The sequence below is a fragment of the Tetrao urogallus genome (genome assembly GCF_951394365.1).
Source record: "Tetrao urogallus genome assembly, chromosome: 19".
NCBI lineage: Eukaryota > Metazoa > Chordata > Aves > Galliformes > Phasianidae > Tetrao > Tetrao urogallus.
In genome coordinates this window covers 9,829,539-9,851,849 of record NC_136832.1, presented here as the reverse complement: position 1 = coordinate 9,851,849, position 22,311 = coordinate 9,829,539, and the positions used below count along the sequence as shown (strand labels likewise).

The 22,311-nt window shown below is 44.2% G+C and overlaps 1 protein-coding gene across 3 annotated transcripts in view; it reads left to right on the top strand.

The window, feature by feature from the left end:
• Positions 1-10,076: 10,076 nt before the first annotated feature.
• The window catches only part of MAPKAP1 (MAPK associated protein 1), a gene marked incomplete at both ends in the record, with an annotated part of 76,328 nt that continues 64,093 nt past the window's right edge, over positions 10,077-22,311 (top strand). For all 3 annotated transcript variants that reach the window (XM_079544573.1, XM_079544574.1, XM_079544572.1), the window contains 3 exons: positions 10,077-10,335; positions 13,763-13,852; positions 18,307-18,455. In XM_079544573.1, the coding sequence (XP_079400699.1) occupies positions 10,077-10,335; positions 13,763-13,852; positions 18,307-18,455 (498 nt within the window). The remainder of the gene's footprint in view (positions 10,336-13,762; positions 13,853-18,306; positions 18,456-22,311) is intronic.

Genomic DNA, 22,311 nt, shown 5'->3' with positions numbered 1-22,311 from the left:
GGCCCCGCGCCGCGGGGGCACTGCGCGCCCGGCCTCGGCCCCGCCGCTCGCTCCGCGCTCACACGGCACCAAAAAAAAAAAAAAAAAAAAAAAAAAAGGCAAAAACCCAGAAGGACGACGGCGGCCGAAGGAGCGGCGGCGGTGCCGGGAGCGCTGTCGGCGGCTGATCCCACGCTCTTCTCTCCCGGCGCGGTCAATCGCTCTCCTTTAGTTACGGTCTTCTCCCGTCTGCACCATGCCTGTGCCGGGCCGGGCTGCGCCGCTCCGCCGCTGCCTCTCCCCGGAACGATCTTCCTCCAAAGCTTTTATTATTATTATTATTATTATTATTATTATCCTTCCTTATTATTATTTTTATTGTAGCTTTCTATGTCTTTCCCCACTTGTCCAAAAATCTTCTTAGCGAAAAGGCAAAAAAAAAAAAAAAAAAAGTTAAAAAAAAAATTCAAAATCACAAAACTTGCTTTCAAATCCCGCAGAAGTTGGGAGGGTGGAAAGGGCAAAAACCACAACAAACCGAGCGGCCCCCACCCCGGATCGCGACATAAAAACGCCACGAAAACACAATCACAGAGGGAAAAATTAATGGCCCTCCCCCCAAAAATAACGAACGATCCCGAGTCTGTGCGCGGGGGGACGGCGGCGATCAGAAGTTTGAACTCGTGCAAAGAAAAGAGCGGAAATCGAGGGGAAAGAACTGTAAAAAAATTAATTACACACTCTGTGCAAAGCAACGTGCAAAAATATCAGCCGGCGGGGATTTATGAGCGCGGCCGCCCGGTGACTGTGTGTGCTTTATGTTGTTTGATGGCCGCTCCGGTGAGGGATTGACAGCCTGCCAATGCCACTCACTCACCCTGCAGACGTGTCACCCTGTGAGCAGGCAGCGGCCGCGGCACAGGACGAGCCGCCGCGCCCCGCCCCGCGCCGCCCCGCCCCTCCCGCCCGCCCCGCCCCGCCGGGCGTGCCCGCCGCCGCCCCGCCCCGGCCCGCGGGGTCGCCCTCCCGCCGGGCCCGGCCGCCGCGGCGCTCCCCGGGGGGCGGCGTCCGCCCGGAGCGGCGGACCCGGCGGCCAATCGGCGCGGGCGAGGGCGGGCGCAAGGGGAGGCCGCGGCCAATCGGCGCCGGCGGAGCGGCGCCGCGCCCTCCCGCCCCCGCGGAGCACCCGCCCCCCCGACTGAGAAACTTGCGATTGGACCGTTCGAACGGTCACGCGGCCGGGGCGAAAGCCGCTCCGGCCCCGCCCCTTCCGTTGCTATGGGAGCGCCCGGGCGGAGGCCTCGCCTCGCTTCCCCTCCAGGCCGCCTCCCGAGCCGAGCCCGCGGCAGCCCGAGGGCGGCCTGAGCCCGCGCGGGAGCGGCGGTGGGCACCGCGTGGCAGCGCCCCGAGCGCGGGCGGCGGGCCGTGAAGAGAGCCGCCCGGGGAGCTGTGAAGGTTTCAGACAGCGAGGCTTTCGGGGACGTCGCTTCGGAACGGAGGGGCGCCCGGCTTTACGAAGCGGGGTTTTCTCAGCGCTATTGCGATTCCGCGTGGGGCTGTTACAGATGTGCACGTACACGGCATTACCTTCGGATCCCTGCCGCTCCGAGGCTCCCTTACCTGCACGGCCACGCTGCGCTGTGAGCTGTGATGGTGCTTCCACGACGCTCGGTTCGGTGCCCGGGAGCCCTGGCAGCAACTGAAGCGGTGCTCCGCGGTGGTGCTTTGTGACGGACAGCTCCAGCCAAAAGAAGGCACGTCCAAACTAAAGCCTCATCCTCGTCTCTTTGACTCTTCATGGATGTACGGCCAACAGCTCGGGATCAGCATGTCCAGAAGAGCTCTTCATCTTCCTCCTCAGCTCCCGCAGCTTTCCTCTCAGCCACAGCTGCCATCAGCACGTCGCCTTCCCTCGGTTCTGTCACTCCGATGTCACCTGTGTGATGCCCCTCACCACATCCCGTGGGAGATGTTGACCCGCTGTGGGTCATTTCTGGTTTAGCGACACTTTTACTGTCCCTCCCAGTAGGCATACAGATGTTCAAATCCCAGTCATCTTCCATCTTCATTACCATGGCGTTTCCTGGTACGAACAATTGTGCTCCTAGAGCCATCCAGCTTTATTAAAACTGCTACTCCCAAGAGCTGTTTTATTCTCATTATTTTGAATATTTTGCAAGTCGGCTTGCATCCATCCACCAAGTGCAAGGCTTTGCAGACAGACAAACGTGCTTTTGTTGAAGGCGTGCAGCTGTTCGGAGGCCGATGTCCCCCAGGTGTACCTGCGCCATGCTGAGAGGATGGCTGGTTTCACATCGTGACAGCAACACACGTGCCAGTGCTCCTCAGCTAAAAAAACGAGAGAACTGGGAAACAGAATTGGTGTCATCTGTCACATCTGCACCACGTCTCCGTCTGCAGTCAGCGCAGCTGCAAATTGTCACTAGTTTTCTTCATTAAAAATTAACAAGGCCGTTTCAGGGGATTTTTTGTGTTTCTGTTCGAAGAGTCGCTAACTGCGCGTTTAATCGTAACACTTGTGAACGCGTCACTGCCAAATCTCTAAACGATAACGCATTCGGTGCTGCACGAGGCCCGCTCCCTCCAGCCGGCGGCGCACCCTGGCCCTGCTTTTAACACAGCGCTCCGCGCCGCCTCACTGCGCCTCACGAAAGAGGCGCCCCGCGCCGGGCAGCCCGCGACGCCGCCGAGGGAACGGAGCCCGCCACTGCTGTGCGCATGCGCGTGGTGGAGCGGCCGCCGCGGCGCCACTTCCGGGGCGGCACTTCCGGGTCGCGGCGCGGCCCAGTTCTCTCGCTGTCGCGGCGTTCCCCGGCCCCGGAAGCGCTGCCCGGCCCGCCGGCGGGGGGAGGCGGTGCCCGGCCCGGCACCGCGTCGCGCCGCAGCCCGTAAGTGTGGAGGGGAACGGGACCCTCGGGCGGACCGCGCGGGGCGTGCCCGGTGCCACCCGCGCTGCATCCTTTCGAGCCGCGGACCGTCACTCGTTCCTTGAGGAGCCGCCCGCTGCCGCTCCACGCACGGCCTCCCGTGCGGAGCGGAGCGGGCCAGGTCTGTGCGGGCGGGAGCGGCTTGCGTTCCGTGGCTCCGTTTTCGTGGCTGTGGGGTGAGGCTCGCGCCTGACCCTTTCCTCCCCTGCTGGTGGGGCGCGGCGCTGCGGGAGCTCGGCACTGCCCGCCCGGAGGGACGGACGCCGGCGTGGGCTGCGGGCCCGGGGTGCGTGCACGGCCGGAATGAAATTCTCCCACTTGTGCTGTTTTGGTTTTCTTACATTCAGAGTAAACCTGTTCGTAGACTCTTTATTTGGGTTAGATTTGGAAAAATAATATCGCTGTTTGTATATAGATTTTTACAGAAAGAATTCAAGCGGTGAAGGAGAACCTGCCTGTTCACTCGGTGTCTGTTTCACCCAGCTACAACACGTAGCATGCTCGACTCCTGACTTCTAGCGTAACTTTTCCTTTGGGGCAACAGAGAAGTTCAAGCAGTTTGTTAGGGTGAGGGGTGCATTACTCTTTCTGTATCACTGATGTTTCTAAACTGCTGGAGACTTTGAGAAGTCGATCAGTGTATGCACCAGTGAGAAGCCCTTTAGCCAAGGGGACAAGAGCATGGGGAGCAGGTTGCTTGCTGTAGGGCAGGACTGGAGCTCAGCACCTCCCCAGGGCAGGGATAGAGACACCTGGGATGTATAGGGCTCAGGCTGCACTATGGTTCTCTCCAGGATGGCGGGAAGCAATGTGCTGATGCCTCAGGTTGGGATGTAGAGACAGTGCTGGTCCTGGAACACAGTGTGATATTTCAGCAGCATCAGTGCTGCAACCAGTTGTTTTTTAGTGCCAGGTAATTCACTGTTTTAACGCTGCACGTGTTTGAGATGCACCTTGCAGTGACTTTAATGTCTTATGTTTTGCTAGCATCAGTTCTCTGTCAGAAGGGACCAAATGAGGGTTTTCTGTTGAACAGTACCACTCACAAAGACCCCTGTATGCATTTTAATATTAATTGTGAATGTGTTGAGAAGCTTCATTAAACTGTGATACCTACCTGCTCTCTGTAAGTTCATTTTCTTGTAGAAAGCAACACGGGACTAATCTCTCTCTTGTTTCCTTTCTAAATCAATTATAACAGAAGTGAAACAAAATTCCTTAAATGTGTTTTGGTGTCTCTTGAGGGAGAAGGACCATAAGTTTGACAAAAGAAAAGTTGAAAGCCAGAGAAAGTGAAGATTCACCTATGGCTGAACCCATAAGAATTTGTTCAGTTACATTTGTCACAAACGCTTGATGTCCTGGGGGTGTTAGCATTTTGGTAGTCGAGGTCACATTTTTCTAGGACTCAAACTCCCTGTTTTGTTGCAAAGCTGTGTCTGGAAAACTGAAACTGGATCTGACACTGTAGCAGACACATGGAGGGGAAATACTGCCTTCAGTTAGAAATGCAGTGATACAGTTACGTAGCAGCATAAAAGCTTTGAGAGTAGGCTGCTGAATGGGCTCCAGTAGAGGCAGGTGGGTTTTGTACAATGGCTTGCTGCCAGGTTTCAGCTGCACGAGCTCAACTGCAGGCCGACATCAGGGAGCAGCAGGCGTGTTTGGTGCTGAGGCTCTCAGTGGATCCTGCAGGCTGCTGTAGGTACGGTGCAGCTCAGCTCTTTGTCCTGGGCCTGGAGCATTATCTGTAGGGCTGCAGACCTCCATGTGCTTTGACATCTCTGAGTCCAGTTCAGCTTTGATGCCTCCAAACAGGCTTCACAAAGCAGCTGTGTGAGTCAAGCACAGGCAGCTCACAAGTAGTTCTGTTACTGAGTGCTTTCCATGCTCAGGAAAGCCCAGTAAGTGCTGCATCCATTCACATAAAGAAGTAGAAGGTGGCCTTAAAAAGCCTCCTTCTGTCTCTCAGTATTATACAGGCCAAAAAATGGGAAAGTGTTGAAGCTTTCTATTTTAGTCTTTGTTGTTAAAAATTGAAGTTTGTTAAAGTGTTTGAAACAGTTATGAGATTTTTAGGCTATTGAGTACTACAGTGAAGGCAGCCAGAATGGAAACTGTAATCTAACACTTGGGCAGTCTGAGCCTATGCTTTTAGCCAAGTGCCTGTAAGTAGATGTTATATTTGCCCATCCTAGGAATGTTAAAGATTAACAAGTCATCATTTGGGCAAGCGAGAGAGAAATCGTGGTTCCATGTAAAAGTGTTGCACACTGCTGAAAGTATTTCTTGTCAGTTCTCTTTGCAAGCAGATGTGGTCAGCATCACTGGCACAGGGGCTGCTCGTCCTCATTTCTGGAGTATTCATCAGGAATGAAAATAAAATGGAAATTGCAATGTGTTGTTTAAAAGGTATTCTGGATTTGTTTGTTATTTTAAAATAAATAGTCATAAGTGTGAATTCAAACAGCTGTTTGTTCTTGTTGTTACACTTTTTTTTTCCCCGGTTGGTAAATTCTCCTCAGCACAGGCTCTGAAGTTGGGCAGTAGTGGTTCCAATGTGTTGGGCCCTCACAGTGTGGTGCTGCACATGTAACGCGTGTTCAGGTAATGCTTGCTAGCCAGTATGAAGAAATAAGCCTAATCATAGACATTAAAAATTAAGCAAAGTGTTTGCACATATTTAGATTAGGCAAAAAAACAGGCAAGATGCAGCTTTTCTGAACTGTTTCTGTCCAAACCATTCAGCGCAATATCGGAATGAAAAATGACAACACTTTGTCATCTGTTCAAATTGATATTGCACTCTTTGCAGTGACAGCTGAAAAGGCCCACAGGTGCCATATAAAGAGGTGACCATGTTGTCATATTTCATTTAGGCATCCCTCTGCAAAGCCATAATTACCTAATTAGGTTGTTAATTAGGAGATTAGCATTTCACTATATTGATAGAATGCTCTTTGCAAGCGTGATTCTAGTTACAGATTTGTCTGCCCTAATTTATAGTCTTTGCATTATTTTATACTTCTTTGCGTAAAATCTTGATGTGAGATAGCTCAGGTTAGCTGAGAATCCACTTGTTTGCAATTAAATGAAGATTTGACAAGATAAGGAAGCCAACAGGTAAGAATAGATTCTTCCCATATGGACTCCAACGCTCTCTCTCTCCTTCCCTAAAGCTCTGTAACTGAAACATTGGATTCAGCATAACTTGCATCCTGACCGGTTTGACAGCAAAAATGTAGGCAAGTTCTGAGCAGTTCATGCATATAGAAACAAATATCCAATGTCAGATTGATTTTTCAGGTTGGAAAACTAACGGTGAATTTTGTCAGAATTTGTGTGTAATGTATTGTTTTCTCATAACTTTCAAATTCCCATTTCGCTTGTGAAAGAGCACCTCTTTAAATGACTTAAATGATTATTTCCTTTTTAATGATAGGATGCAGAGCACGAATGACAGCTTCTCCAAGCAAGCATGCATTCTTAAATGCTCTTGAGCTTTTATTGAAAAATGGGCTTGAATTTTCATGTATTACATTTCACTTTCCTTTATCCTCCACATACAGGAGTCTGGCATTCAAGGGTTTTGATTATTTGTACTGCTGCAAATGTAGATAGCCAGGACCATTTATGTAGCAATCGCAGACAGAAGTTAACTGTGAAATTATTTCATATAAACTGAATCATAAATTTTGAAGTATATTCGCACTGTCCTATTCCAGCTTGGTGCATGTAAGGAAAATCAATGTTATTCTAATCTGCTCATTTTTTTCATTAGTTTTTAAGATCTCTTTAAAGACTCGCAGCCAGAGAGGCGTGCAGCTCAGTGAATGTGGCCCAGGAGTGCTGAGGTGTAACTGTGAGATTCCTCTCGGAAGGTGCCTACAGACCCACCCTGTTCCCTCCACAAGCTGCATTTTTGTTTGGAATGGTTTTGTTTGCAGTGAGCAGGGTTTAACCCGCTGTTACTTCCCCAGGGAGACAGTCAGCTTAAGCGTCTTTTCCATATGAGCTGGGTCTGTAGAATTACAAATAGGAAATATCCTTTTTCTGCTTCTCACTCTTACTCTTTACTTTTTCAGTTTATTAATACACAAATCCTTGCAGGAACTGGTAGGAGAATGTTGTGTGGAACTTCCAGCTGCTTTCATCCAGTTGGTCTGAAAGAGTTACTGTTGAGTTGGTAACATTTCCAAGCTCTAGCTGTTTTCTGAAGCAGAAGAGTTTCTGCTGCTTACAGCTTTCTCCAGTTTTTATCACTTATTGTAGATTTAGAGGTATAGGAAGTAAATTTGCTCACATGTGATATTTGGAATTATGAAAGGTGTAACACAGAACTTTTCTGCGAGGAAAGCATTTCCTGTGCTTTGGTCAGTGGCAGTGTGTCACAGAGAGGTGCCCTTAGCCTGCAGCTTTAAGAGCAATAGCCGTGGGGAAGTCGGCAGTGAGTAGATTGTAGCTGGCTGAGCTATAACTATGTATATTTTCTTTTCTGATCCCAGTTGGGAACCAGTTTGTGTGCTTGTGATACATCGGGCACACGTGCCTGCTAAGACTGCCTTGTGTGAGCCAACGTGTGCGCGATGACAGGAACGTCGAGTCAAAGTCCAGCATGGAGCTGGTGCTCTTCGTGCTCAGGCAGGAGCCGGGTGTTGGCTGGTGCTCCTCAGTGCAGGAAAAGGCCGTGGGCCGTAGCTGCAGTCACTGCGCACGGCCTGTTCTGCGTAGCAGTGTGTGAGCGGCCTGCAGCTCGGCGAGGGCAGCAGTGCAGCAGCAGGGAGCCAGCTGAGGGGGGCCGGACGGGAGAGGGGCTCCCCCTGACCTGGCTCTGCGTGTTGGAAACCGACAGTGATGATGCTTTCCCCTAAGTCAAGAAACCTGCATTTAGCAGTTATTTCATGCTCACGGTCAGACATTTGCTGTGTGGGGAGATGTTTGGGGTGGGGGGAGATGGAACTGAGCAAATCTGACTTGCTCTGGAAAATACAGCGTCTCCGGCAAGCAGGAGGGCTCCCAAGAGGTGATAGATACATTGTGGCAATGAAATTTCCTCCCCAAATTCAGGTTCGTGCACCTGGAGGTGACTACAGGGCCTCTGTGTGGGACCTCATGTCCCCTCGTGGTAGCAGGGTAGCTGTTTAAATGTCATGCTTTACTTATTTACTGAATTATGGATGAGGTTGATCTGCATAACAGCTGTGCTTTGCTTGCTGTGGAAGTCTATAGATGTTGTAAATACAGCAGTGAGTTACTAGAAGAGGAACACGTGGTAGAAGTGGTAAAAGTAGTAGTCTGCAATCCAGCTGCCTGGCTGCTCCACGCCTCCTCTGAGGGCACCCAGCAGCGCAGCTCTGCCCGAGGCCTGGCTGCACAGCGGCCGTCTGTGCTGCGTGTGCTGAGCAGCAGCGCCCTGCAGGCAGGTTGGATAACGTGTACGGAGTGCAACAGACGCTTCATAAAGATCCAGAATGGAACGAGGGTCCGTCCCTCTGCGGGATGAATCACGGGAGGTGTTTGCGGTCGGTTGTATCTCATCATCCCACCAAACTGCATGTCGTACAGAAGTGCTGTTAGGGCTGCGTAGGTTTCACATTGCTCCTTTCATTTTTAGTGTTTGCACAGAGTAAGCTTGACAGCTGCCTGCAAAGTATTTTATTTAATAGCAGTGTAATATTTAGATACCGTGTTAAAAATAGCATTGGCTTTTTGTTGGTGATTGAAGAAAGTATAGTTGTGGTGCTTGGAAAGTCCCGACTTCTGTTCGGTTCAGCTCCTGCCCGTGAGGTAACAGCTGTGGGTGAGAGGAATGCAGAGAGGCGTGTGCTCCAAAAATTGATCTGGTATCTAATGTTGATGAAATTGATTACATGGAGGTTTAAAGGTATTCATGTAAAAGCTTGCAAAATTGAACTTTGCTTCTTTGAAGTCTTTGGTTTGCATTTCTCTGACCAGAGCTGTGCCATCTAGTTTACTTTGCTTCTTTCCAAAGGAGGAACCAGTTAGAGCTGTGTAGGTAACAAATGCTGAAGTATGGCATAAATATCTAAATTGAATTTTGGGCGCTGTTCTTTTTTTGTTTTTTGTTTTTTTAATAACTGTTTACATTAACTGGAATTTCTATGAATACTTAATTATTATTGAAAATAAATTTTTATGTATCCTTTTGAAAATTCTAAAGAGGAAGAAGGGAAATGCTTTTGTATTAAAGTTTGGACTTTGAAAAGGAATTTCTGGTAATTTTTCAGTGTTTCTGTTTATTAGAGAAGTGACTGCGTGTTTAAAATGGTAAAGAAGCTTGGGTAATTGAGCACACTGTCTGCTAATAGCATGAAGTCGGGGTACAGAGTATAAAGGTAAAAATCTCGCATCTGCTGTTACATGTTGTTAACTCCCTTAGCAGACATTAAATCATTTCAAGTACAATAATAGTGTGGGAGGTACATTAACTAACCATTAACAATCTTATAAATACACAATTAACGTGCCAGCATTTATATGACACATTGATGGGGCAGCAGTAATTTGTGATTGGGAGTTTGTGGACCCTTTAGAAGCCTGAGGCAGTTGCTTATTTAGGCAAGTTCTTACTGCTCACAGGTAAGCATGGCTGTTTTCTGATAAGCATTGTGCTAGGAATTATATTTAAGCTACATTCTCAGTGCACTTTTAGAATGTCTGCATGCTGTGCTCAGCTGTGTCTGCAGCCTTGTGGTCACACCGCCCCGGTCATGCGGCCAGGAGGCCTTTGGCGCGTGCAGCACAGCGAGGTGGGAGGTGTTTGCCTCGGGGCCTCCTGCTTTGAGGACAGCAAGGAATCCTTCAGGGACAGCAGGCCTACTTTCTGTAATGGAAATAGTCAGAAAATGAAGAACGGAACTCGGGCTGATGTGACCCACCATGAAACCACCGTTCTTTAAGTGGATCTCAGCAAACCGCGTAACTTCGGGAACTGGAACAGAATTGAAATTATTTGCTGTACAAAACTGAATCAGATTTTGTGCATCCAAAATATGAACCTTCTTAGTCAGTATTTGGTTGCTTCTTGTTTGTTTTCTTAATGCTGTGTATGTTGCATTTCTAGGTACTGTGTCCATGAAACAAGATGGAGAGAAGATAGTATAGAGAAGTGGTGGTCTCGTGGGCAGAATGGCTTTCCTGGACAACCCAACAATTATACTTGCTCACATTCGGCAGTCACACGTGACCAGTGATGACACAGGGATGTGTGAAATGGTCCTGATAGATCACGATGTTGACCTAGAGAAGTTTAATCCCTCATCAACGTGTGGAGATAGTGCTTCAGAACCACAGGGAAGCAATGGTGAGACTCAGGGCTATGTGTATTCCCAATCAGTTGACATTACCTCAAGCTGGGACTTTGGAATTAGAAGACGATCCAACACAGGTAAGTGATCTTTGCAGCTGAAACAGTGTTAACCTTTTAAATTTAGTTTCTATTAGTATTACGTGGATGGACAGGATTGACAAATCATAGCATGACTAGTTAGCTATCTGCCAATTTTTCCCTTCTGTAATATAGAGCCCCTCTTTGTAAAATACGTGTTGTGATTCAGATACTTTGGTGTGCTGTCAGCTGAGTCTTAGTTGCTGTTTTACTTAATCATGTACAGAGGAGAGTTGAGGTAGTCAGCTTTACATATTGAAACAAATTGTAAAGACATCAGGTCTAAATCCAAAGTACGTGAACAGTCTTTGGTATTTCTATGGTTACTGTCTGGAGGGGTGTTAACTTTTGAACAGGATGGTTCTTTTCTGAGAAAAATCTACCTAGCAATGCATCAGATCTGTGTTACAAAAGAGAATAGTGGAGTTTGTGAGGCAGTGAAGTGAATGATCTGTCTATATTTTTTTTTATCTTCTGAAGTCTTATATCTAAGAAAAACCTTGAGCTAGGCTTGAAGTCAGCAAATTAGGAAATTTAAGGATGTTTACCTTTTCAAAACAGGCTCTGTTTATCTGGAGTAGAAGAAAACTGTTCCATTCATTGGTAGGAGTATTCAGACTACTTACACCCAGGGAATGCTACAAACGAAAACTACAATTTCAAATATGTATGAAAAAGCTGATGTGGGGTGGTCAGTATTGGTCTGTTTTTCTGTTATAGCCTATCCTATTTTTTCCAAATTATTTCTGAAGGTATAACACCACCTAGAGCACAGAAAAAACATCTGTGCTCAGCCTGGAAGGTGAAATGGCAGTAAATATCTGGCAATACCTTTTACAAACCGGTTGTCAAAAGTTGTGGAAAGACAGAGTTCAGGTCTCTTTTAATTGAGTTATACTTGGAAATAAGCTGGTGATGTGCCTGACTCAGAGGCATGGTGTAAAGTTTGTTGTGCCGGACTGCCTGAGGCTGTCCTTGAGGACTTGTTTAGCTCAGGTAAAGGTACAGTTTATGAGGAAGGAGAAGCAAAGTCTCAAGATTTAACAGTATTACTCCTTTTTTGTTTTTTTTTCTCAAGTAGATTGAGGAAATTATCTGTATTTAAGTTATGGTTGAAAACTGTGAAAGTTTTCAGTTGGTGGCATATGCTAATATAAAGGTTAGGAAGTTCAGTGGGAAGCCAGTTTTCTGCCTTTTTTCGTCAGATAGGTGAGTATGGAGATTTGGAGATGAGTGTTATGTGTTGAAGTTACCCTTTGATTTGAAGGCGATGCGCAGTGGAAGAGATGTGTGAGGGCACTGCACGTTGTGTTTGGGAAGAATAGAGGTATCCTCTGCCTATGAGATTTTCCTCCTTTACTGCAGGCGCTGGCTGGGTCGTAGGGGTCTCTGGCTCCAGGCTCTGTCCCAGTGCAGCTTAGCAGTGCCATACCCAAGAAAACAAGCATTGTGGAGTCGACCTGTGCACGGTGTTATGCCAGGGGAAAAGCAAATTTCCCTGTCAGTGTGGTAGAACAAAGGCTCCTGCAGCTGCTAATAGTTAATGAGGCAACATTTGGTCAGTGGCTTTTCTCACACAGAAAGCTTTCAAACTAAGTTGCTTGTGAGAATAAACCTTTAATAACTGGAATTTTTAATGTAGGTACTGATAATTCATCCAATTTAGAGTTGAATGGAAATTGATGTTGTAGGATTGTTTTATAGCAACCATAGCTGGAAGAGCTGGATGGTAGAGGCTGCGTGGTGGTAGGCCTGTTCTGACCCTGACTTCGTACGCTGACCTCCTGCATCCTCCTGTGGGGCGCAGCGGGGCGGGCTGTCACTGCCCCATGGAGCCACACCATCCTTGGGCCGGGGGCACCCTGCCTGTGAGTCAGAATCTGCCTCTTTGATGAACTGCTCTCTGTGGCTACCGCACACCTTGAAAACGCACACATTGCTCTTATTTCTGTTCTAGGGGTTTTCCTTATTTATTATTTTTTTTGCATGCAAATCTTACGGATATTTTATGATGGTTCACTTAGGCTGAAGGGGTTTCGGGTGGTGATTTTGAACCTCAGTCTGGATAATGGTTAGAGGGGGAAATAAAGGGGTTACTTTCAGAATAAAATATCCACGCTGCAACAGTGTTTTATGCAGTATTTGAACTGATGACTGGGAATATCACCTTCCTCACTCTTCACACAGCTGCACAGAAGCATTTATGCATTGGCCTCTTGCCTGTGGGAAATAGGCAGTGAAGTCTCTCTTTGTGTCTGTACCTTAAAATGCTTGCTGCAGCTTCACAGCATTGGAAGTATTTAAATATTTTTCCATCAGTGGCCAGGTTGAGAGTTGTTATGGGGAAAAATTCACTTTGGTGTCCATGGTTCTAAATGTTAAAAATAGCAATAATACCAATAGTTGAAGGCATAGGAAATACTTATTAGCCTCTTTTTTAATTGGCAAAATGGCTCAGGGATCTCAAACTGTATCTAAAAATTGTCGGGGTGATTTAGTATTTCAGAATCCCTTCTAAAAACACGCTTTAGTTAACGAATGAGCTCAACGCATCAGAACTGCTCGTGTTTCCTCCCGTGACCGACACCAGCAGGCCTCCTGCCCAGCCGCCTCCTGTCCTGCTCCGGGCCGCTGTTGCTCCGTGGAGCTGCTCTGGGTGGCGGCCCCGGCTCCAGCCGCGCGGCTCCCAGCAGGGCGCTCGCACTCAGCGCTGACCCACAGCCCTGCCGGGCCGCCGCCGTTCCGCCCAAGCTCTGCTTTGGAGGCGTTTCTTCAGGCCCTGTTTTGGAGACGGAGTCAAAATATACCTAAAGAAATATTATATTCATTTTAAGGTTTGACTAATGTTGTGAAGATACAAATCATTTATTTTACTACCTATAAACTGTTCCAGCATACTGAAGAAAAAGCTATGCTAATTTATATAGCTTTGACATTTTATAATTTTCATGATTTTTAGATAAAGGATTTTATATTTAAAACTTTAATAGTCTAGTCTGAGTTCATTTATCTTTAATTTTTGAAACGGGTAGAGTAATTCATAACAGTAATTTTATTCCTGTAATGTAATATTCACTTCAGTTCATTTGTGCATTAAAATTCCTTTAAGACCGTTATTAATGATTTATATAATGAAATGTCATATTAATCACAGAAGTTTTCACATTTTATTATTCTCTTCCATGTTAATACTATCTTTATGATCTCTATTAATGTTTTATATCCTCTAATTTCAATTATAAATCAAGAACATTTTCATGTTTTTGTTGGTATTTGCTTTTCAGGGGTGCCACCTTTAAAATTTTATGACTTTTTCTCCTACATATGCAATATAAAACATCTTTATTCATATAAAGATAGTTAATTATGTCTTTGTTTATGGTAAACTTTCATTGACAAACTTATAGTTATAATATTTCTTTTCAAGCTCAGAGACTAGAACGTCTGCGGAAAGAGAGACAAAATCAAATAAAATGCAAAAATGTGCAGTGGAAAGACAGAAACACTTCTTACTCAGGTAAAAAGAAAAGACCTTCTATCTTCTTTGCTGATTTTGTTTCTGCTTTTGATGGTTATAGCATTTCAGTTCATAATTTTCACTTCAGCTTTTGAAGCGTGGAGGGAAATGCTGACGATCGTATTTGCCTTCCATTCCACAGCTCTGCACAGCCCTTGGTGTGTTGGTGGGGGGAATGCAGACCTCCCACTTGTTTTCACCTGTAACAGGGCACTGCACATGGCTAACAAGTGCAAAACAGAGATCAGGTGTTTAAAACCTACGTGGTTTTTCTGAAGTACGTGAAGTGGCTGTTCAGTATCTTTGTGCAATGTAAGTTATTCATGCAGTTGGGGATTTCTGTTGTAATGTCATTATCTTTTGTTGTCTCAGTAAGCAAGAAAAGGGAGGAGTAAGGTTCTCAGTATTATTGTGACACGCAGTAGTGGGACGTACTGTCTGTGCTGTTTGGGTAGATGATCGGCAAGTGCCTGCATTCAAACTGCAGCATAATTATCTCCATGTAAGTTATGGCTTTCCAGCTGTTTCCAGAGACATTTGGTGTGCAGAAATCTAAGAATTTCTTAGAAATGGACATCTAAGAATTTGTGATCATTTTTCTGGATAAGGAGAAGTTGTATGTATGTATGTATGTGATCTACTTAAACAAAAGAACAATAAATGTTGCCCTAGTTTATTTCGCCTTTTCTTGGGAAAAACCAGTGTCATTAATTTCCCCAAGAACGTTTGCTGCTTTGTTATTAATATAAAGTGAAGTATTTCTGTCTTGGACTTTCTACAAGGTTTGAACTGTAATGCTAGGAATGAAAAATAGCTCTGGCTATATCTATTCCTGTTGTATTTGACACACATTCAAACCACTGTGTGGTTCGTCATGCCTACTTTGTTCAAAATTTGTGTATATCTTAACGAGGTCCCCGTGTAATCTCCTTATTTTTTTGCCTAAATCTGTGTATCTTCCTGGCTGTTATTTGCAGAACCTTCTCCAGTTGTGTAATTCCTCTTTTAGAGGAGTGAACGAAGCTGCTCACATGAGCAACACAGTTGCACTAATCCTTAGTGCAGTGTTCAGCTATGTTTGATACCTCTATTAATGCATTCTAAAATGTTTTTGCCTTTCTACTTCTGTAAGCAGAGCAGTATGTTTTAAAGTTTAATCTACCATAACTTCCAGCTCTTTGCTCAATGTGTTTTTAGCATTTGATCAGTGATGACAAAGTTCTTTTTCCTTTTAATCCCTAGCTTATGCTGTTTGATATTGCTTTACACTGCATTGCAGTCAGATTCCAGTTTCCTGCTCTTCATTCTGTTTGAGTTTCCTCATTTGAATGGGCTCCACTGTGATGTTAGAATCATAGAATCACAAGGCTGGAAACGACCTATAAGGTCATCCAGTCCAACCGTCTTCTCATCGCCACCACAAGCACTAAACCCCATCACACAGCACGAGTGTTCCATTCTTCTGAGCTCCCTTGCAGATGATGGTGACCCCTCAGGCAGCGACAAGGAGGTGTCCTACGCTGTAGAACTCTGCTGGGTTTTGCATTGGTACTGATCAGCCCCTCCTGGCTGCAGATCGTATTTAAATAAAAGATACGTTATGTAAAAACTCCGGGCACTTGGCTTTGTCACTGCGATTCTTGGAGTTGCTTCACTTAATTGCATGAAGAGCAACGTAGTACTAAGAGACCAGAAAAAAGAGGAGCCCTGAAATATGTCAGCTGCATCTTCCTTTATGTCCTGTATCTGTTCCGTTCCTTGCATTTCACATTATTGATAAATATGCATGAAAGCAGTAACCATAGGTGTAGCTGCTCCACGTAGGAGGAATTTGGCTGTTCTTTTCTGCCTGTGTTTATCTGAGCTCTAGATGAAGTCAAGCTTATGGCTGACACCCTGCTGGCTAAAGGAGGCTGGAAGGTTGCTGGTTCCTACTGCTTTAGTCTGATAACATCATCTCCATAGATAACCCATCACAGAGCTGCACTGTGTAAGAGGAAAATCTTGCAAGCATTTGCATTGCTCTGGAGGTGGATTTATAGTCGTAATTTGAGGCATTAGATGAAAGATTATTCTTTGGGGTTTTTTTCTTTTTTTAATTACTACATACAAAAATAAAAGTATACTAACCAGAATAAAAGGGTGTGAGAGAGAAGTATTTTTCTCTATGGTAACAAGAAATAAGAGTATTTCTTAGTTGTCTGTTTGCCCACTGTTGTGAAATGGGCTGCTTGCCTTGTCAAAGGAATGAGATAGAGAGAAGGTTGTAGTGATTGCAAGACTTAGAGAAGAAAGTGTCTGTGTTTGGAGCTGGTTAGGAGATCAGCAGATACAGAGGTGCCCCAGGAGAAGCTGGCTGGCTGGAAGTAAAGTGTAACACAGCTGGGGTCTTTTTGTTTGGTTGTGCCACCAATTCACATCACCTTTATTGCATCAGTGCTTTTTCAGTAAAGCGAAAGTATCGTCTCTGCTCCGTGCCACGTAAATGGAAATTGCATAGAGCTGAAAAAAGCACCGTGACACTGAGTAACAGCAAAGCTTATTTTCAGTTAAGAATTAAAAATTTCACAATTCAAGCTATCCAATGTGGAAAATGAGGCCTTTTCCTCTGAAATTTCTCCTTGCATTTAAAAAAATGTTTTCTCCTAGATGGAAGGGAATAATTGCAAGTCTCTCAGTTGTAGTCTGTAAAAAGTTATTTTACAAAACACTTAATGAGTGATGGTGGTTTCTCAGAATCGATCTTCTTTTAGGTTTTCAAGTTGTTCTTCCTAGATGAGCCATGTTTTTTTGAAATTACAAAGATTTTTGGCAATGGTATCCCGGTCAGCTCAGTTTAGTTCCATAGAATATAGGTGTTACAGAACGTGTTTGAACTCTTCAGTCACCTGAGAAATTTGACTTGTGTGAAATCCCATCCAGAACTGAAAGCAAAATGGGCATCACTAACAAATGTGGAGTGCTTCTGGAAATTTTCTTCCTCTACATCAGCACAAAGGAAACAGCATACAAATCATCTTAACATTTCCCTAGACACAAAACTGAAAGATACAATACTTGCTTTTTCACTTGAGCCATTAAAACTGTTGTTTTGAATTCCTGGGCACAGAGTACTTTCCAAATGACTGAGAATTGTCAATTAGTGATAATACTCTAGCATAAAGGTAATTGAGATTGTTTTTTCTAATGAGGTAAACTTGTTACAAAAGAGAATATCTAAAGGTGTTCAATATGGCACGTTTAAGAAGGATTTAATCTTTTTTTTTTATTATTAATCGAAGTTCTTCACAAGGCTGCTGGGTATCTGCTAGTATTGGTGTTTAGCACCTTTGCCACTGTCTGAATTTTCAGGCTGCTAAAAATAAACTGTCTTCTGAGTAGCTGTAATTTGACATGTTTTAATTTCACAGCTTAAGAAATGAATCAACTCTCTGCAGGTTGTGTCCCCAGTCAGTCTGCCTCAGGAGCTTTGTCATTCCTTTGGAGGAGCAGCACGTAAATCTTTCAGATGTGAGAGAATCCAAAAGTGTGAATGCAGAGCAGAGTCAGTGCAGGAGAACTGGTGCTGATTCTCAGGTAGTGATTGATTGAGTTTGGGGCACTTTGCTCCTAGAGCAGATGTGGAGAAAGCTTGTCCAGATTCAGTCACAGTTTCTGGCAGATGAGACCCGTTGGTACTAATATGCTAAAACACCCCAGGCTCTGTCCTGGTTTTGTGGTGTCCTTGTAATGCAAGGAGCTCCATATTTAAAAAAATATTTTTTTTTAAGTATGCCTATAACTGCTGAGTTGAACCATTGCCAGTAATTCAACTGTGCAATTCCTTCATCTGAGAAGGGACTTTATGAGACCTCACAGGTTCCACAAAGTACTCATTAACTTTTACCACCTTTGATTTAGAAAGTTTCGTTGTTTTGTTTTGTTTTTTAAAATTGCCCAGACTCTTTGTCTGGAACTTTGTTTGGCCCTTTGAGAGGAGCCTGCATGCAGTCTTACCTTGAGAAGCAAAATCCACAGAAATGATTCTTTTGAATTAGAGTAGTCCTAGCCTCCAGCTGACAGCGTAGTGACGTTATAGTACAGCAATGGGAGAGCCTAATGTCGTGTGTCACAAACTTAGTTTGAAGTGCTGTTGCATCCCTATTGTAGATGGAGCAGTAGTTCTTCACGTGGAAAAAACAGGCAAGCAGAAAGACCAGAACTTTATTTTTATCTTCCCCCAAGTGGATCTGGTGATGATGTGAGAAGAATGCATCTCCTGTTCGGCCAAGTGTTAGTGCAAACTTCTTGTATTTTTGTGTCGTTGCGTTGTAAGAGTGCTGGATCTGAGCATTTCTTGTTTTACGCACTTCGTATTGTTCCCTCTCTCTCACATAATGCCATCTTTCTGTGGCCATCAGTAGCCTCTGTACATCTCCTAATACAAATGCTGTCTTCTCCTTTCTGATCTACAGCAGAGGAGCTGAGCTCACTATTTGAAAAAAAGAATTTCAGAGTAAGATCTCCCTGTTCTGGGAAGCAGTCGATTCTGTCGGTGCGACTTGAGCAGTGCCCACTACAGCTGAATAACCCCTTCAATGAGTACTCAAAATTTGATGGCAAGGTAAGTGAACCCAATATTTATTTTTCTTATATCCAAGTGGTTCCTGACCTGAAGGTGATGGGCTGTAGCAGTTCTTGCCGGTATTCACTTATTCAGACGTTAATTTGCAGTTGTTACTTCATGAAATCTCAGTTTGGCAAATATTTACATTCGCTTCTAACAGTCAAACATAGTGGAAGTAAAAATCAAATCAGTACTTCTTTAAGGGCAAGCTGTAGTTCAGTGGCGTTCCGGCCCTGTTGCTTTAACACCCGCGCCTCAGGTGGGCTCCCTGCTGCAGTTCTTCTCAGAAACTTGAAGACCTTAAGTATGTTTCCTTCCCACGTTGATAATCCCAACTACTTTTTACCATATTGATATGAATTATAGTTGACTGTAATTAACATCTTAATTTTCATGTTTGTCCGATATGTTTAGCAGGAGATCGTTCCGTTTGAAGGATATTGTATTGCACAAATCAGTTTCAGGTATTAATGAAATACATCAGTGTTACTCAGTCGTGATGTGTAGTGTGTGACATGAACCAGCTTCCTTGTGATTTAGAAACCAGAACAGCCAGTGAAGTCTCCCAAATAACAGAATTGACATTTTGCTGGTCTAAAAACGAGCTGTATTAATTCTAAGAGCGCTATTTATTTTTTTCAAGCTTTTCAATAGTGTGCTCACGAAATTTATCCTCTGCACTTCCATATGTGTTACCATCTGAGTGGAGAAGAAACACAAATGTCTGGCTCTGTGTGTCCATTTTGTTGTATCTTCAGAGCTGTAAAATCAAACCGTCCAAATTTTTACATTATTTTTAATGAAATTCTGCAAGTCTTGTATTTATTTTCATTGATAATAGGTAAGCAGTACTTTTCAGATAGATACAGTTCTTTCAGGGAATAGCACATGACTTATTTGCATAATTAGCAGAGCCACGCATCTCTGGGGGAAATGGTACATAATTGGGGAGAGGCAGGAGGGATGAGGAGGGGCCAGGGGCCTAATTAAACATGTCTTTAAGAAAACCTACTTAATTATGTATTTACTCAGGAGATCACAGTGACTCTGAAATCTTTAAGGTTATAGCTAGGCCTTTGTTTCGGTCGGTCTGTTTTTTTTAATAGATGGGTATTTGAGTATTGTAATGTGTTTTCAGCTGACTGAGTAACACCTGTGATTCACTTGGAAACCTCCAGGAAAGCTATTTACTGTTGTGTGTGAGCTTTGTTTGCTTCTGTACTCATCTTAATTGTGTGCAGAATGGTTTTACCTGACAGTAATTCAGCTCCCAACTGACCTGAAGTGGTGTAAAACCATTTTATCCTGGGTCTTCCCCCTCTGCAGTTGATGTATTATTTTAAGCTAATCAGTTAAATATTAGGAAATATTGTGCACCATAACATCAACGAAGCCAATCTATTAAAATGCTTACATCTTGCAGGCGTTTTCTGCCAGATTTAGAGTCCTTTTCATAACCACTTCTGCAATTTTATGAAATAATAAAATTTTAGAGCACTCTAATTTCTTCCTGTTCTGATCAGTTCATTAATTACCAAAAAAGTAGAGAATATGGCTTGTGAAATGCAACTCCATTTCAAGCATTCTAATCACCTCAAGAGTTCAGGTGAGTCTTGTCATATAGTTCCATAGGACAGAGTTGTGGCTTTTGTGTGCTTTGTAAAACTTCAGTTCTTAGCCAGAAGATGCACTTAGTAACTATTCTTACCTTCATCTTTGAGTTTTTCCTTTATGTGAAGTTAATGTAAACTTAGCCTCCACAGCTGCTTGCATGGTTAGTGAATATTGTGGGGTATGCCTCTTGCTTAATAAACCTCACAAACTCTTGCAAAGAACATTGTATGAAAAGTAGCCTTTACTTATTACTTAGGTTGTCGTTGTAGAGAAGATTACTTGAAGGCTTAAGAAATCAGTGGTCGAATTGGTTTTCTTTATCTGCATGCAAACTACGCAATCATACATTTTATACATAAGTTCTGGTATGTTGCAGCGTGTACAAGATTTGAAAAATTGTATTTTCATTGCTTATTGTTCCAACTTGCTGACAACTGATAGGTTGGGAAAGTAAGACTGACTGCAAGAAAGACTTGAAAACTGTAGCCAGGCACCAAAAATGAAGCACCAACAGCATCATAATCACTGTGTTTGAGTGACGCAGCTGTGAGATTCACAACATTCAGCTTACCTATGGCTCCCAAAAAGAGAGGTCCCTTATTTCTAAATGTAGAAAATGGGGGTAGTATTGTCTGCTGGCTTTCACTAACTGTTGTAAAAGTATTCATTTAATAGAAATTCAGGGTATATCTTTTCAAATCATGAGTGTGGCTTGCATGAGTTGCTGGAAAGTAGGGTGATGAGACCTCTCTGAGATATTAATCTGAAAGAATACAGATTTGGTACTATATTAATGTCAAAGCTATTCAACCATATGACTGTTCCTACTGGTAAGAAAAGAACTAGCAGGATGTATTTAGTTACTGGGATAGAAGGAAATCAGGCAAGAATCAACTATTCAGCTTCACAGGAACCTGAATGAATAACTCTTGCTAAGGCCTCTGCGTACAATTCCTGTTGAAGTAATCTTTGAAGCCATTCCACATCCATTCTTCTTCCAAGTCTGCTGCCTTTAAGAAGTTCTCATCACTGAAGTGTCTTGTCAATTCAATTTGAGATGCCTGTCACCACATGGCTGCTCTTACATCCCTAGAAGAATGCTGCCAAGCACCAAAGTGCTAAAGGACAGTCAAAAAGAAATGCTAAAGATATGCAAAATAGTTGAAGGAGAAAGTTGGAAGAAAGGAAGGGATCTTTGAGTCCCTGGCAAAGTTGATGTGCAAGGCCAAATACTAGCTGAAAATCAAGGTCTAAGGAACTCTTCTAGTTTATCTGTCTGACCTTACAGGGCCTTAGCAGGTTTACTTGACGACTGGAAAGAAGTTTTGGCTGGACAGATGCTAAAAATCCTGTTGCAAGGAATGGTGTCTCTGCACAGCATTGCGAGTTGGTTTCTTTGTGGGTAATTTTGGTGATGGGTTAAAAATCAAACAATTTTTCTTACAGCAACTGTTTCAAAAATGATGCCGTAGCAAGCATGGGGGAAGGGATAATTCATGAGTGCTAATTGCTTGGCTGTTAATTTTCATAAGTGTTGATAGAAGCAGTTCCTTAAATTAAACTTTGTTTAAAATGTATCAGGGGAAATATTCCGCAATGTCGGGCCTGAAGTGAAAATTAATATGAATGCTGTGGCAATTAACACGTACTGGTTAATAGCTTTTAGCAGCATTTTGGGATGATAGTCCTTAAATACATTTTTGCATGCTGCTCTTGTTTCAGCCTTGTTTGCATGTGTTTCTGGATAATCGCGAACAAATGTTTTCTATGATCTCCAGAATTAGTTTCCCTCCAAGAAAGTAGATAAAGAACTTAGGAAAGAGGCAATAGCACTGTAATTAATATGGATAATATTTAAAATAATCCAGGATTAAAATCTGTGTGAACTATTTTCTATTTAAATATTCTGCCCCTGCACAGAATTTTCTTCATCTGAAACGTCTGCAATTTTTTTAAAGCCTTTGCTAGTTGTGCCAGTGCTGGTGGCTTCCACACCACCTGCACGCCATGAAATAGGTGAAATAGAGGCGTCTGCCACGTTATTATTTCTTGAGCTTTCCGAGTGTTTAGGTGAGCTGGGCCTCATCCTGCTGACCAGCAGCACAGGGCTGCCCACGGCCCCAGCCCTGGCGTGGCACTGGGAGATGTGGGCACAGCAGGACGGGCATGGGGGCAGGCTGCCGCCAGCTGAGCTGCTTTCAGAGCCGCTCCGGGGCTGGTTGGCACCTGACAGCCATGC